At 51.5% G+C, this 17,015-nt stretch overlaps 1 protein-coding gene across 5 annotated transcripts in view; it reads left to right on the top strand.

The window, feature by feature from the left end:
• Positions 1-17,015, top strand: part of CPN1 (carboxypeptidase N subunit 1) — a 46,320-nt gene that overhangs the window by 12,916 nt on the left and 16,389 nt on the right. For 3 of the 5 annotated variants that reach the window (XM_073354705.2, XM_073354703.2, XM_073354700.2), the window contains exons 3-5: positions 10,974-11,153; positions 12,731-12,919; positions 14,550-14,661. In XM_073354705.2, the coding sequence (XP_073210806.1) occupies positions 10,974-11,153; positions 12,731-12,919; positions 14,550-14,661 (481 nt within the window). The remainder of the gene's footprint in view (positions 1-10,973; positions 11,154-12,730; positions 12,920-14,549; positions 14,662-17,015) is intronic. The other 2 variants (XM_073354702.2, XM_073354704.2) reach the window with 2 other exon arrangements.

Below are 17,015 nucleotides of genomic sequence, written 5' to 3'. Positions count from 1 at the left end.
TAAGCGAAGCAGGTTTACAGTTCGTAAGTGGGCAGGAGGCCTCTCAGAAAAAGTTAGGTGCTGTGGGAAGTGTTGCTTATTCACTAGGTAACGTGAGACCTTCCTGTTACCATAGTAAACCAGTGCAGCACAGAATGCGCTTTGTTCCCAGAGTCGAGAATGGGGTTTTTTGCTTCTGTACGCAGCCCTTTAAAGACGATGAAAAGACTCCCACTCACTTCAACAGGCTTTGGACAGAACTGTTTATACACAGGATAACTCCACTGTCTTCACAGGGTCCTGGTCCCACAGCGGCGGGGGGCCAGGTGAGCTTGTTGCAGAGCTGCTGCTCAGGGATGGGAACCTCCTGCACCCCAGCCTCCAAAATCATTCAGGCTGCACTTTCTGCATGACTACGTGCTAGCTGAGGGGTGTATGGGAATTAGTGCCCCTGCTGCAGGTGATGGGCATCTCAGGTACTTAAAGCCATGGCCTAGAGGAGGGAAGTGCATAACTGCAGAGTATGCAGCTGCCTAGGGCTGGCACTGAGGATTTAGAGTCCCTAGTGCTGCTGTTGCAAGGTTCAAGCATGCTCAGTCTTGGAATTGCCACCCCTCCCTTGCTAGCAGCTGCAGCTATCTGAGGCTGGCCTCTGGCAATTGGCCCCATGGCTGTAGCCAGAGAAGCTGCAGGTGGCTCTGTGACTACTGGGGCCATTAAGCTAGAGCAGATAAAGAAACTGGAATTAACCTCAAGGAACAGAGGTCACCAGTAGGAAAGGAACGTCAAGGGGAGCCGGGAAAGAGGAAGCAGGTCAGGTTTGCATGGGGAGAATAGCCCCAGCTGGTTGGGGAGCACATCCAAAGTAGAAAGGAAACAAGTGTAACCCTTCTGCCCGTCAGAGTTGGCAGCAACAAGGGCCGGGTTCAATATCTAGGGGTTCCATTCCAATAACACAATGCAAACCGGCTCGAGCCCCCACCCAGTGACCTGGGACAAATCTATACCACCCCCGCTGGGCGCCTCCAAGAGGCAATACTTCCCCTCTCGCAAGCACCTAGTCTGAGTGTAGCAAAAGTCTTTTAATAACAGAGAGAAACAATGTGGCATTATGTTGGGGAAACACCACCAACAGGATTCATAACACAACCCATGAGCAAAACAACCCCACCCCAGGCAAATTGGGGCATGCCCTTTTCCCTTTGGTTCTTGAGTCCAGCAACCCCAAAAGTCCAATGCCCCAAAAGTCTCTGTCCCTGGTCAGGGCAGCCCCAGAGTTCGAAAGTTTATCGGCGGAGCTTTACCTCCCAACCTGGGTGGAAATGGGACGGGGGTAAGAGGCACCTTACGTGATCTGAAGCTGACCGCCCCATAGCTCCATAGCGGCGCTCCGCTCCGCTCCGCCAGCCGCCCCACAAAACTCCTTCGCGCAGCTGCACTCCGCTCCGCCAGCCGCCCCACGAACTCCTTCGCGCAGCTGCGCTCCGCTCCGCCAGCCGCCCCACGAACTCCTTCGTTCAGCTGCGCTCCGCTCCGCCAGCCGCCCCACGAACTCCTTCGCTCAGCTGCGCTCCGCTCCGCCAGCCGCCCCACGAACTCCTTCACTCAGCTCCACGGCCCACAAGCAGCTCCTGCCATCCACACACTGCTCCGTGTCGAACTGCTTCACCAGCCCTCCCGCAAACTGCTCCACAATATATCTTCAGGCTCCCCCACTACTTAACACAACACTCAGTGATTTCAGCTCTTAGGTGAATTCAGCTTATAGTAGGGGAGCCCCAGTGCTGGGGCACTGTCAGCCCAAAGTGAGCTCAGCAGCCTATAACTAGACTTCTAATGAAATCAAAATTAGCTCTGATATTCCACAGTGGAGAGAGGAGGAAGTGCAATCAGCATGTAAGGCCCTCACCAAGGGGCCCATGCCACCAAGTATTAATACTTGTCCCCAGCCTCTCTCCATTCACACAGTTTTGGAACCCATGACCCTTGCCTAGCGAGTGCTACTTAGATGATGGTGAATCCCTCCATCGTAACAAAAGGCCACGTACAGTTCCAAGCACAGTTCCCATAATCAGGGTAATAACAATTTATTCTTCCTGCCCCAATAACAGAGACACTGGGGATCCCACAGCAGCCAAAGTGACCATTTGGGCAGCTATGGTCTCATTCTAGGCGTGGTGGGTGTGCCTATGCAAATGAGATCTGCCCCTGAAGTTCTTTTCCACAACTTGCCACACCTCACCACCAGATGTCAGGGTGGAGCTCATCCTGACACTGCTTACATCCTCCCCCCAGCCGAGACTTTGTCGTCCCAACAAATCACACTCCCTTTATACCAACTCATTGGTTTCCTCCAAAGGGCCTCAGGAAGCCCACTTTAGCTTCCACAAGCCTGTGTGCTAAATGTATTGGCTCCTCACTAGTCACCCCAGGTGCATCATAAGTTAACCGTTTCACTGGTCTTATCACCCTGTCTCGTCTATTGAGAATCTCTGTTGCCGAAGTAAGGGGAACATCCTCTTGAGTGACGGATGGAGAGGCTTCCCTGGAGGGTCCCTCGGCTACTGGCGTAGGCCCCTGCACTCCTAGTTCTAACGCTGGAGGGTCCAAGGTGCCCAGGACATCCTCTACCTGTCTGTCCCCATTGTCCAATAACCTGTGTGTGTCATCACAGGGGGGTCTCATCAGCAGCACCGGGGTATCAGAAAGGGGCCTAAATAGTTCCGCCATTGGGTTTAGGGCGGAAGAGGGAAAACTCTCGTTTGGTTCAGCTGATCGAGACTGAAATCTTGTCTCCATCCCAGGATACACCAGGGTTGTGTCTTCCTCCTCAGACTCACTCTCAGATGTGCAGAATAGGGGTAAGTTAGCTGCAGGGGGCCCACTGTCTGTGTTGGATGGCGGCTTTGGTCTAGCACCTCTGTTCTGCCCGGCGGCCCTGCCGTGGCCCATCTCACAAGGGGTGCTTACCAATTCCCCCACAGGGAGCAAAAGGTTTCTATGCACCGTCTTTATTTGCCCTGGACCGTCTTCAGGTTTGATCTTGTAGACCGGCAGATCTCCCAGCTTTTCCATCACCAGGTAAGGTATTGCCTTCCATCTGTCAGCTATCTTGTGTTTGCCAGCAATACCCAAATTTCGCAGCAGGACTCTGTCCCCCGGCTGGAGCTCCTGCGAACGCACTCTAGCATCATATCGATGTTTGTTGCGGTCTGCGTTCTTCCGAGCCGCAGCGGTAGCTAAGCGATAAGCATCCCGCAGCTTTTCTCTTAGTCGGGATACATATTGCTGATGAGTTTCATAGCTATCTCCATCCTCTGATACACCAAAGCACAAGTCTATGGGTAATCTTGGTTCTCGCCCAAACATCAAGAGATATGGGGTGACTCCCGTAGCATCGTTCTTTGTGGCATTGTAGGCATGCACCAGAAATGCGACATGCTGGCTCCAGGTTGCCTTCTGCTCTGGTCGCAAAGTTCCCAACATATCTAATAGGGTTCGATTGAACCTCTCTGGCTGAGGATCACCTTGGGGGTGATAAGGCGTTGTCCTAGACTTTTTAATTCCTGCTATCTTCAGCACCTCTTTCAGAAGGTGACTCTCAAAATCCCGCCCCTGATCAGAGTGTATCCGAGCCGGGAATCCATAGACTGAGAAATATTTGTCCCACAATACTCGAGCAACGGTGGTGGCCCTCTGATCACGTGTGGGATATGCTTGTGCATACCGTGTAAAATGGTCAGTCACTACTAGAATGTTTCCAACATTCCTCTTGTCTACCTCTACAGACAAGAAATCAATGCATACCAACTCCAAAGGTTTGTTGCTGGTGATGTTCTTGAGATATGCAGCCCTCGTGGGCAGAGTTTTCCTTTGAACACATCGAGCGCAAGTCTCACATTTCCTGCGAACATCTTCAGCCATTCGGGGCCAATAGAACCTACTACGAATAAGTTCCAGGGTCCTCTCCATCCCTAAATGCCCAAAGTCATCATGCAGGGCCCTCATGGCCAGGGCTCTGTACTTTTTTGGCAGTACTAGTTGTGCTCGTTGTTTTTGTAAAGGGTCAGTGGTCATTCGGTGTAGCACTCCCTGAATCAGTTTTAGTTTGGTCCATTCTCTCAATAGTAGTTTACCCTCCGGGTTAGGTGGGACAACCGCAGTCGGGCTTCGCCCCTCCCTTTTGGCAAGTAGTGTATCACGAATGTCAATATCTTGCCGCTGGGCTTCTTGCCAGTCAGCCGCATTGAGCATGGGCAAAGGAGATTGGTCTAATGCAATATAGTTCACCGAAGCAGAAGGCATGCATTCAGGGGGCAGGCCCAAAGCTTCTGCAACACATCCCTGAAAGTCTTCACGGGCCTCTGGCTCTCGGCGACTCACACTGCAAATAGCTCTCACTCCATCTGTGGGTATCACAGCAACTTCTGGAGCCTGCGGACGCCTGGACAATGCATCTGCATCTACATTGCTTCTCCCTGATCGGTACTGAATGCTGAACTCATAGCTAGCCAAGGCGGCCACCCATCTCTGCCCTGTAGCATCCAGCTTAGCACTTGTTAACACATAAGTCAGTGGATTGTTGTCTGTCCACACCTGGAACTGAGCACCATACAAGTAGTCTCGAAATTTCTCAGTGATGGCCCATTTCAAGGCCAAAAACTCCAGCTTGTGGGTGGGATAGCGAGTTTCACTATCAGACAATCCTCGGCTGGCAAAGGCTACAGGTTTACATTTGCCTTCCACTTCCTGGTACAGGACTGCTCCCAGACCCTCCAAACTGGCATCAGTATGCAGGATAAATGGTTTGCTTGGGTCAGCAAAAACTAGGACTGGAGCATGAGTTAGGCAAGTAATGATTTCTTGAAAAGCCCTTTCACATCTCTCATCCCACCGTGGCCCAAATGGTGCACAGGGGCCATTGTGTCTCTGCACAGGAGGCTTTGGGGACCTCCCCTTATTCTTGGACTTAGATTTGTTCTTGCTGGACTGATGTCCCCTGGTAAGATCATTCAGAGGCTTTACAATCGTAGCATAGTTTTTCACAAATCTGCGGTAGTAGCCACTAAATCCAAGGAAGGTCTTGAGTTCTCTGTAGTTACTTGGACGTGGCCATGTAGTGAGTGCTTCTATTTTATCAGGATCAGTACTCACACCTTCTTGGGACACAATGTGACCCACATACTTCACTGAGGTTCTGCAGAACTGGCATTTGTCAATTGAAAGCTTCAGACCATAATCCTCCAACCTATCAAGCACTTTAAGAAGTCTTTCTTCATGCTCCTCTAAGGTTCTTCCAAACACAATCAGGTCATCCAAATAAACTAACACTTGCAGTAAATTCATGTCTCCCACAACTTTCTCCATGAGACGTTGAAAGGTGGCAGGTGCTCCAGAAATCCCTTGGGGCATGCGTTCGAACTGATAAAACCCTAATGGGCAGATGAAGGCTGTCTTCTCCTTATCTTCTTCTCCCAGAGGGATCTGGTAGTATCCACTTCGAAGATCCAACACAGAGAACCACTGGCTTCCCAGCAAACAGTCTAAGGCGTCTTGCACTCGAGGCATAGTGTACTGGTCGACCACCGTACGGCTGTTTAGGGTGCGGTAGTCAATACACATCCGGATTTTCCCATTCTTTTTGCGGACTACCACAATGGGTGAGGCGTATGGGCTGCGGGACTCTGTAATGATGCCATTCGCAGCCAGCTCCTGAAGATGATGTCGCACATCTTCCATCTCAGAGAGAGCAATCTTCCTAGATCTCTCCCTGAAAGGTCGAGAGTCATGTAGTCTGATATTGTGCTCTACTCCTTTTGCACATCCCACATCCCACTCATGCAGTGAGAACACCTTGGATCTTTCACAAAGTTTCTTCCTCAGGCGATCTTTCCAGTCCTCGGACACTGGTGAATCTCCAAAGTCAAACTTTGCTGGGTCTATTGCCGGAACTGGAGTTTCATACTGGGGTTTTACAATCGACTCAGGCTCAAAGAGGTCTGCTATCTTTTGTCCTTGCTTCACAAAAATATCACGACTCGTTTCATTAGCAATCAGTATAGTCACCCTTTCCTGGGCTTCAGCAGGTAGGGTTATGACTCCACTGGGGACCAGCACTCCTTCAGGGAGCTCTCCTCCCATCGGCTGCTCTATCATTGCTAACTTCCCTTTACTGCCTTTCAGACAGGTACTCATGACAAGCACTTCTTGCTCTGTCCTTGCAGGCACTACTAAGGGGGTTGTGCCCGCGTACTTCAGTGCCCCAAGCGGTAGCTCAGATGTGTCCCTTTTAGCGCTCTCAATTTTCCTATAGGCTTCAGCACAAAGCGTATGGATCATCAGGGTATTCAGGTACTGGTCCCCAGCCCGCCTTCTGCAGTAATCCGCGAGTACCTTGAAGAGACTGGAGTTGGTCCCTATCAGCACAGACACATCAGAAGTCCCTTTAGGGTCAGGGCATATTAAGGCAGCTGTGTCTACCTCTTCTCTTACCCCAGCAACCTCCTCTGGGAATTCCAGGTGCAGTATGACATACCCTTGGTAGGGGTATTCATCCATGCTGAGGCCACATAGGCCAAGGCCAGTCAGTGGCTGTATAGGCAAGTGCCTAAGCATCTGTTGGTAGAATGACTGAAATATAATAGTCACTTGAGATCCAGTGTCAAGCACTGCTTTACACTCCACCCCTTCGATCCTCACCATGACCTCTGCTCGAGGCCCTATCAGTCCTGCAGGGATCCCAGCTGGAAAGTCTTTTCTGGGGGAATCTTCAAATCCGGCAGACCTGGGGGGTCCCCGTCCCCAGACCCTCTGGCAGCTACCGGATCTCTCCCAACTGATCCTCAGCTTTCCATACACTAAGGAGGGGTTTTCTTCATTACGGCACTTGGCAGCACTGTGTCCATCCTGACCACATCGGTAGCAGAAGAATTGACCTTTCCCCCTTCGCCTGGGGGGGATGGTGGCTCTAAGTGCGGGCTTCTCAATCGCCACAGTTTGAGGCTTCTTATTCCTAGAAGTCTTAACTCGGTCAACGGTACTTTGCAGCTCAGCTATCCGTTCCGTCAGGACCTGCATTTGTTGGGCAAGTTCCTCTCTGGTGCTCACCATCAGTACACTGGCCATTTGCAGTGGTGTTGTGCTGGCTGGCTCCGATGTTTGGGCTTCCCAAAACTCACTGGCAGCCTGCCTTTCTTCCTCCTCTCGGACCTCTTTTATCAGCTGGGAGTAACTTGGGGGATGTTCCCGTCGTTCTCTTAGCCGGAGATGAAGTAGAATCGGGTTCTGATACTGAGTTCCTCTTACAATTTGAGCCAGTCTGGTCTGATCCATCTGCTCAGCAGTCACTGCTCCCCTCATGACAGCTCTCTGAAGCAGTCTCTCCAGTCTCTGTATGTAGGCTGAAGCCTTCTCGCCCTTTTGTTGTCGGGAATTAAGGAACTTACAGTAGCTGTCTTCAGGGCCCTCTACGCTCCCAAAGTTGTGTTCAAGGGCCTCTAGGCAGTCCTTCACACTGACCCCAGGGTCAATGAGCTTCAGGGTGCGAATCACATCTAATGCTGGGCCGCCAAGGCTCTCTATAAGGCATCTTCGCTTTTCTGCATCTGGTACGGCCCACTCTTGCAGCATTTCAGTGGTATGCTCTAACCAGGGTTCAAACTCCTCCTCCCCAGCAAATAATCTTAACTTACGACAAGAGTCTGACTCAGCATGGGGCAGCACAACCTTTTCCAATATTTGCCCCAGAGCTTTTGTCCAATCATCAGCCGAGGCTGCAGCCTCCGAGCTAGAAGCTGCTGAGCCAGGGCCCAACAAACCTGACATATTAGCCATTATACAAACAGTAATTTCCTCAAAATATAAGCACAAACAAAAAAAAATATATAAATTGTTTCCCAATGTAGTGGATCACTCAACAGGTGCTTGCGAGGGGTACTGACCCAGGCGATCCCGGACGAGCCCCCAAAAATGTAACCCTTCTGCCCGTCAGAGTTGGCAGCAACAAGGGCCGGGTTCAATATCTAGGGGTTCCATTCCAATAACACAATGCAAACCGGCTCGAGCCCCCACCCAGTGACCTGGGACAAATCTATACCACCCCCGCTGGGCGCCTCCAAGAGGCAATACGTCCCCTCTCGCAAGCACATAGTCTGAGTGTAGCAAAAGCCTTTTAATAACAGAGAGAAACAATGTGGCATTATGTTGGGGAAACACCACCAACAGGATTCATAACACAACCCATGAGCAAAACAACCCCACCCCAGGCAAATTGGGGCATGCCCTTTTCCCTTTGGTTCTTGAGTCCAGCAACCCCAAAAGTCCAATGCCCCAAAAGTCTCTGTCCCTGGTCAGGGCAGCCCCAGAGTTCGAAAGTTTATCGGCGGAGCTTTACCTCCCAACCTGGGTGGAAATGGGACGGGGGTAAGAGGCACCTTACGTGATCTGAAGCTGACCGCCCCATAGCTCCATAGCGGCGCTCCGCTCCGCTCCGCCAGCCGCCCCACAAAACTCCTTCGCGCAGCTGCACTCCGCTCCGCCAGCCGCCCCACGAACTCCTTCGCGCAGCTGCGCTCCGCTCCGCCAGCCGCCCCACGAACTCCTTCGTTCAGCTGCGCTCCGCTCCGCCAGCCGCCCCACGAACTCCTTCGCTCAGCTGCGCTCCGCTCCGCCAGCCGCCCCACGAACTCCTTCACTCAGCTCCACGGCCCACAAGCAGCTCCTGCCATCCACACACTGCTCCGTGTCGAACTGCTTCACCAGCCCTCCCGCAAACTGCTCCACAATATATCTTCAGGCTCCCCCACTACTTAACACAACACTCAGTGATTTCAGCTCTTAGGTGAATTCAGCTTATAGTAGGGGAGCCCCAGTGCTGGGGCACTGTCAGCCCAAAGTGAGCTCAGCAGCCTATAACTAGACTTCTAATGAAATCAAAATTAGCTCTGATATTCCACAGTGGAGAGAGGAGGAAGTGCAATCAGCATGTAAGGCCCTCACCAAGGGGCCCATGCCACCAAGTATTAATACTTGTCCCCAGCCTCTCTCCATTCACACAGTTTTGGAACCCATGACCCTTGCCTAGCGAGTGCTACTTAGATGATGGTGAATCCCTCCATCGTAACAAAAGGCCACGTACAGTTCCAAGCACAGTTCCCATAATCAGGGTAATAACAATTTATTCTTCCTGCCCCAATAACAGAGACACTGGGGATCCCACAGCAGCCAAAGTGACCATTTGGGCAGCTATGGTCTCATTCTAGGCGTGGTGGGTGTGCCTATGCAAATGAGATCTGCCCCTGAAGTTCTTTTCCACAACTTGCCACACCTCACCACCAGATGTCAGGGTGGAGCTCATCCTGACACTGCTTACACAAGCATGGGCAGAGGTGGTGGGGACCAGGCAGTAGACTAGCCTGTAGATGGGAGCAGAGGGAGAAAGGCTGGTGTCTTCAGATTCCCAAGGGCTAAGTCTCACTTTGGGGAAATGGTGTGTGCAAGGGGCTTGCTCAAATGGCAGGATGGGTGCTGAGGGAGGGATTTGTCAGAATTGATCAGGTATCTGCGGGCTGTGGAATTTTATTGAGCTGAGACCAGAACCACACACACTGACTGGTGACATGGGGTGGCACTGGAGATGTGGCTATAGAAGGTCTAAATGAGGAAGGAGATAAATCTGTGGGGAGTTTCCCTGATCACTTGTGAAAGTTCTGCTCACTGTGGACACTGGTAAACCCACATGGGTGTACAGCTCAATGAGAAGAACTGGGGGCTGAGGGAGCTGCGTATGGCAATGCAGCTAGTCATGTAGAGGTGTGGGATCAAAATGAAAAATGTCTCTGAGATTCAGGACCGGGGACACTAGGGCACCAATGGCCCTCCCACACCAGGCCCATGCTCAGAGCCCACAATGCCGACATAGGGGCCCACAAATGTGTTTGGTGCCAGTTCCCACAAAAGGTTAATCCGGCCCTGACTCCAAGGGACTGAGCCTGGGGGGTTAGTGCTCTGTATTGGAGCAGGGAAAGACTCAAAGGTAGCCCAGAAAAGGGTGTAAACAGGGCCCAAAGGGTGGAAAGCCCAATGCAATATTACTGTATTATTGCATTGGCAAAGGGTTAGCTGACGAGAAGCCCACAAAAGCCAGAAGAACTTGGTGTTGCTTGGGACTTTTTTTTTTTTTGCCCTCCTGGAAGCCTGGAAGGGGTTCAGTTTGTGGCTTGGCTGGAGGGCCAAGTCACAGCTCCAGCCCTGACCCATGTGCATGGAGTTTATTAAATGAGCCCTGAGGAAGAGGGAAACCTGCAGTAGCATGCTGCAGTGCCACCCCAGGCCATGGCGGGGGAGGCGGATGTGCTGTTAGCATCCAGCTAGTCGAGTCTCCTGTCTGACACTGGCAGCACCACATCCACCAGAAGGGGGACAAACTGCCCTGCAGTTGGCAGACATGGGATATGCTGGGCCCTGGAAGGGCTCATCTGGATCAGGCGGATTTGATCTCTGGGCCATGATTTTCATTGGCAGTAACCACACTAATGCTGGATGCAGAATGCAAACAATGATCCCATAAAATAAATGTAAATAGCATTAGTGAAGGTGCGATGCCCAGTACTCAGGTGCATGCCTGGGTCTGTGTATGATTTCCCTGATTCCTACTAGAATTCATCCCACTCTCCTGGTGCTGTTAAACATGGTCCATGGGCATGGAAATCAGGCTGATCTAGTCATGGCTCTGTGACTGACTGCTGCGTGACCTTGGACAAGTTGCTTACTCAGGCTGTGCCTCAGTTTCTCCTTCTGGGAAATGGAGATAATGATACTGACCCTCCACTGTACCATGCTCAGAGAGTGCTGTTTCTTCCTCTGGCCTGCAGTGACTCATATCTGGTGGTCTCAGACACTACCGAAGCCCAGTTACCTTCTGTAGCTTTTGGGACGTATCCAGGCTCTTCCCAGATGGTGTTTGGATTGAGCCTGTGCTCTCCCTGCTCTTACAGGAGTTATGTGCCTTCTCCCTCCAGGACCCGGATGCCATTGGGTACCTGACGGGCAGGAACAATGCCAACGGAGTTGACTTAAACCGTAACTTCCCCGATCTCAACACTTTCATGTACTACAATGAAAAAAATGGTGGCCCCAATCACCACATCCCTCTTCCAGCCAACTGGAAAAGCCAGGTATGGACCAGGAATTTCCAGCAATATTATAGGATTGCACCAGCACTGCCCGCATGGAGAAACATCTACCCCTGCTCTGTACTTCCCAGCCCCCCTTTTCAAAGAAACAGCATCTCCTCTATGGGCCCCAGGTACAGAAGTGAAAGTAAGCCAGCTCAGTCTGGTCTGGCGTGCCAGCATGAGCCAGTATGCCATGCCAGACCGGACCGGCTTCCCTAGTCTGGCACTTTAAAGGATTAGGGTTAGGGCCCGGCCACGCCTCTTCCGGTCAAGGCCACGCCCCCTGCTCAGGACTCCCGGAGTACCAGTAAGTCCTTTAAGTTACTTTCACCCCTGCCCAGGTATTGGTTTTTGTCTGAAGAAATGACACAGTTTGCGTCACAGGGCTTTCAAGAGGAGCCTGACCCAGCAGTTGCCCATTTTAGTGCACACCCGGAGTTCCATCCCGTATAAGTCTGCATTGGAAAAGTGTTTTTGTCTGAAAAATCCTATGAATACTTTTACTTTGGGGGGGATTTGAAAGCAATTAGTCAAATGGGGTGTCTAAAATGAGATTTACCAAAAATCTCGACTTTCTAATAGTTTGCGTCGCTCTGCCTAAAAACACTGTGTGTAGCGTTTACAACCAGCCTAAGTATGTCAGGTACTTCAAACATATGAAAATGACTTCTTACTGCTCCCCAAACTCCATTAACTCTGGAGGCACGTCTGGCATAACAGCCCCAGCTTTAGAAATGTCTGAAATCTTTGAGCACAAGTGAAAATGTGACACCCCGCCCCGCTACACCATGCTCTCCTCAGTGGCGAGTAAGGTACTAGTCTGGCTTGGTGAGTGATTGCTGCCCTCTGGGTAGCGATGGATGCATGGATTCTGTAGACGACATGGCAGAAGTGAATTTTAACAAGAAGATTTGAATGAAGAGGGAAATGAGGCACATGGGCCAGGCACACAGGGCAGCATGGAAGGATGCCCAAAAAGGGGAGGCACAGAAGGAAATTAACAGGTTGTCAAAGTTGGTGTAGTTTGCCTAGTGGAAGGTTTCTGGGAATATGGTAGGTAATAAGGTCAGACATGCAGGTGTGAGTGGGCTAGGGAGGGCCTTGAGTCTGAGTTATGCAGAGCAATGGGGAGGCATCATGGCCTTCGGCGAGGGGCCAGGAGAACAATTCTGGCAGTAGTGTTTGGACAGACTGTAGGGGCAAGGCAGGTACCTTGGCAGCTGTGGAGGAGGCAGGTGCCATGGTCAGGGCAGCAAATGTTCAGGCCTGCATGAGCAATTCAGCCATCTGAAGAGAAGTGGAAGGCTTCCAGATGTGTGCTGGAAGAAGAGAGAGCAGGATGGAGTCACATCAGGATGTGAGAGGCTGGGAGAGAGGGGCTGGTAACGGCAGGTAGTGGAGGACAGCAGAGAAGGGAAGGGGAGGCATACGGAGCGCAGGCTAGGAGGTAGCACCCTATCATCCTCCTCGACCCCCCAGAGCACTGTCCACAAGCCAGGCTGTGCTGAGACTCCTCCCTGAGCTCTGTGCTGCAATGGTTCTGCTGCCTCCCATGCTGGCGTCTCCTTTGCTTGCAGGTGGAGCCAGAAACACTGGCTGTGATTCACTGGATGAGCCGCTACAACTTTGTCCTCTCAGCCAATCTCCATGGTGGAGCTCTCGTGGCGAATTACCCCTACGACAAAGCCCAGGAGCAGCGGAGCCGGGGCTATCAGCGGAAAAGCAACACTCCATCCCCCACGCCTGATGACAAGCTGTTCCGGAAGGTGCACAGGGGGCATCATGAGAGCTCCTAATGGGGCTTGGGCCCCACATGTCAGAGATCTCACAAGATCAGCTCTTCTTCATTCAGTATCTGAACCAGACTGTAGGGGTCGAGGGTTTGGGTCTGGGATTTGAATCCAGACTACCTCCCCTTGATTGCCCAGCCCCCAAACAAACGTGATGGGGTTTGGATCGGAAGTTCCAGTTTTAGCCCAGGCTTTGTTTTTAATCATCTGCAACAATCTCTTTGAAACTGGCAATAATGGGATGTTGGTCTAAATACGTCTCTGGTATAAACACCACTGATGTCCAGGGTGTTTGCACCAGGAATGAATCTGGCCCATTTCCCATGCACAGGGAAGTCTAGGCACAAGCCCCTCCTTATCAGTGCAGCCATCCTTTCTATAGGTCTGAGAGCCGCCAGAGCTGGCCTGAGCGCCCTCAATTCCCAGGGGCTTCAATAGGAGCAGGATTGGGCCCTATGTGACACTAACAAGCTCCCAACTAATTAGTTTTACTCTTCCTCCTCCTTGCCCAACCCACCGCTCTGGAGAGGGTCTAACAGGCCTGCACTGTGGTAACCTGCAGTTTGGTGTGTGCTCTGAAGTCATGTCTGACTTTCCACCGTGTTTCCCAAGTCAGCCTGTGCGGATGGAGGGTTAGTTTTACTGCTGGGCAGTGATTGCTGAGCTGAGAGAATCCAGGCTTGACAGCTGGGATAAAAACGTATCCGGACGATAAATCTGCTGCTTCTGGGGTCAGATCCAACCTCTGCCTCCTGTGGCCTTGGAAGAAGCTGCCTGAGGGGCTGGCTATTCCATAACTGTCCATTATGGGCTTTCTTGCACCTTCCTCCGGGTCTGTCTGTTGGCAGAGGCAGGAGACTAGGCTCCGAGCTAGCCTGTTCCTCTCTGCTCCTATGGGCTCTTGTGTCTGGGTAGGGAGCAGCAGGGACTGTAAGGGGTAAACGGAGAGCTCGGGCTGACCTGCCTCATTCAAAAAGACCTGCATGACCTCGGCCTCCAAGGGTTACTTTCTGAAGAGGCGGGATCTTGTTGCTATGGCAATGAAAGCCAAAGCCAGGGCTCCAATCAGAAAGCTCTGTGGGCAGGTTTTGTCCTGGATTTCCCATTACAAGTTGGACTGAATTTATATTGCAACAGAGCCCTTCCCCCCACCCCTCCTATCAGGGCTCCCACTGGGCAGTAAACCCCAGGAGGGGGACGGGCGACCCCACCCGACTGTGCAATGGCATCCCCCAACTCCAATTCTCTGTGGGCTTTGTGGGAAGGTTCCTGAGCCCATGGGGTCAGAGCTGGGGTCAGGTTCCCTTGCTGGGGGTGTGGCAGGGGGCAGGTTCCCCTGCGCGGGAGGGGCTGGGGGGGGGCAGGTTCCTGAACTCAAGAGGGCAGGGGCAGGTTCCCACACTCATGTGAGCAGGGCTGGGGTATGGGTTCCTATGATGGCGGGCTGGGGGAGTATCTGTGTGAAGAACAGTGGTGGGGCTGTGCTGGGCCTGCTCTCTCTCACTTGGGTTTAGCTCTTAGTGTCCATGGGAGCAGACTCAGGCTGAGAGACATGGGCCGGAGGGGCAAAGCCAGTGCTGTGACCAGCCTCATGCTCTCTCTGCAGCTGGCCAAAGCCTATTCCTACGCCCATCACTCGATGCACCAGAGCCCAACCTGCGGAGACCAGTTTGCAGACGGCATCACCAATGGGGCCTCCTGGTATTCTCTCAGCAAGGGTAAGGGCTGGGGGAGGGGGTACCGGGAGCTGGAGAACAGTCCAGGGAGAACAGGAGAGGTGAGGATACAGGAGATCTGGGCTGCAGAGGGGGTAGTGTGACAGATAAGGGCTGAGGAAGGGATGAGCAGGGTCGGGGGGGGGGAATGCGGAGGTGTAATGGCTATGGGGAGGGTATAGGGTTAAGGGCTGGTGAGACAGTATGTGGAGATAATGGCTAAGGAAGGGGTACTGGGATATGGGGGTGCACCCTCGGTGAGTGATGAGTACCCAGATTCTGGGGGATTGGTCAGGAGTACTCATTTCTGTCAAACCTTGAGTATGAAGCTGGGAGGGGCCACAATGTGGAAGTGACAAGACATAAAAGCAGCAATAAAATTTAAAAAATAATAATGGAAAAAGTTTATATCACTGGCTGTACACTGCCAGTCATGAGTGCTGACAACTGATAAGGGAGGTTAGATTTTCCACAGATATCTTTATGTCCAGTAGGGTTAAAGACATCAAGAAAGATTTAAAAAGACTATATTAGGAGCAGGAGAAATCCTAGCAATGGTATAGGTCCATTACTAACTAGGGATGATAAAATTTCTATTCTGTGTTTGGGAAGAAGCTGGATGGCACAGTCACAGCTTGCGCTGATAATGAAAGTTTATTCTGACAGTAACGTGGGAGGATGTTAAACAGCAACCGCTAAAATTAAACATTTTCTGATTATAGAATACAAAAACTTGCGCTAAAGAATTGTCCGAGAATCTCTCTAAGCCAGTGGTGTTGATATTTAACAATCTGGGAACACTGGGAAAGACCCAGAGAACTAGAAAAAAGCTAACGTGCCAGTATTTAAAAAGGGTGAACAGGATTACCTGGGTAACTACTGTAAGCCAGTTTGCTTGACATTGATCCCAGGCAGAATCCTGGAAAGGCTGATACGGGGTGCAGTCAGTGACGAATTAAGGATGGCAGCATAATTAATGCTAATTTGTGTGGTTTTATGGAAAATAGATATTGTCAGACAAACCTGATACCACTATTTGATCAGATTACCGGTTGAGTTGGCAAAGCTAACTGTGCTGGTACAATATATATTTGTAGGGCATTTGGCTTAGTACTGCCTGACATGCTGATAAAAAATGGCACTACACAAAAATCAATCCCGTTTATATTAAATGGATTAAAACTGACTAAATGATTAATCTCAAAAATTAATTGTAAATGGTAAGTTGTCATGCTATGCAGTGTTTATTTCAGCAGATTTTTCAGGGATCTCTTCTTGGCTCAATGCCATTTAATATCTTTATCAACAATTTGGAAGAATATATAAAATCATGGCTGGTAAAGTTTGCAGATGACACCAAAATTAGTGCAGTGTTAAATAATGATAAGGAAAGGCTACTGATACAGTGTGATCTAGGTCACTTGGCAGTCTGGGCTCACTTGAATCACATGTTTTAATACAACTAAATGCAAGGTCATACATATATTAACTGAGACTACAGGTCACACTCACAGGATAGGGACTGTGTTTTAGAAAGCGGTGAATCATAAAAGGACTTTGGGGTCATGGTAGATGCAAACTGAACTCCCAGTGCAATGTGGTGACTAAGAGAGCAAATGCAATTTTTGAATGTCTATATAGGCCAGAGGTGGGCAAACTATGGCCTGCGGGCCACATCCGACCCACGGGACCATCCTGCCTGGCCCCTGAGCTCCTGGCCTGGGAGGCTAGCCCCTGGCCCCTCCCCCACTGTCCCCTCTCCCCCACAGCCACACCGCTGCATGGCAGCACATCAGCGTATCTGGCTCCAGCCTGGCAGCACTGCAGCCAGACATGCCGCTCTGAGCGGCATGGTAAGAGGGCTGGGGCCAGGGGCTTGGATAAGGGGCAGGGGATCCCAGGGGGCAGTCAGGTAACAGGGAGCAGGGGGCGGTTGGATGGGGCAGAGGTTCTAGGGGGATTGCAGTCAGGGGATGGGGAGCGGCGGGGGCTAGATAGGGGGTGGATTCCCAGGGGGCGGTTGGGATGGGGGTCCCAGGAGGGGGTGATCAGGGGACAAGAAGCGGGGGGATTGATGGGGGGATTCTGAGGGGGACAGTTGTGGGGGGGGCAGGCTATTTTGGGCAGGCAGCCTTCCCGGCCCTCCATGCAGTTTCTCACCCCGATGTGGCCCCCAGGCCAAAAAGTTTGGCCACACCTGAAATAGGCAGTACAATGCTGAGCAAAAGCAGGCAGGTAGTGTTACCACAGCACATGGCATTAGTGAGACCATGGCAGGGTCCTATATCCAAGTCTAGTGTCCGCAATTCAAAGGGTCTGTGGAAAATTGGAAAGGGTTCAGTAAAGGGCTCCATTGA

Source organism: Lepidochelys kempii, chromosome 7 (genome assembly GCF_965140285.1).
Source record: "Lepidochelys kempii isolate rLepKem1 chromosome 7, rLepKem1.hap1, whole genome shotgun sequence".
In the NCBI taxonomy this organism is placed as follows: Eukaryota; Metazoa; Chordata; order Testudines; family Cheloniidae; genus Lepidochelys; species Lepidochelys kempii.
The sequence above is the reverse complement of the archived record's forward strand: the minus strand, read 5'-3'. Positions and strand labels throughout refer to the sequence as shown.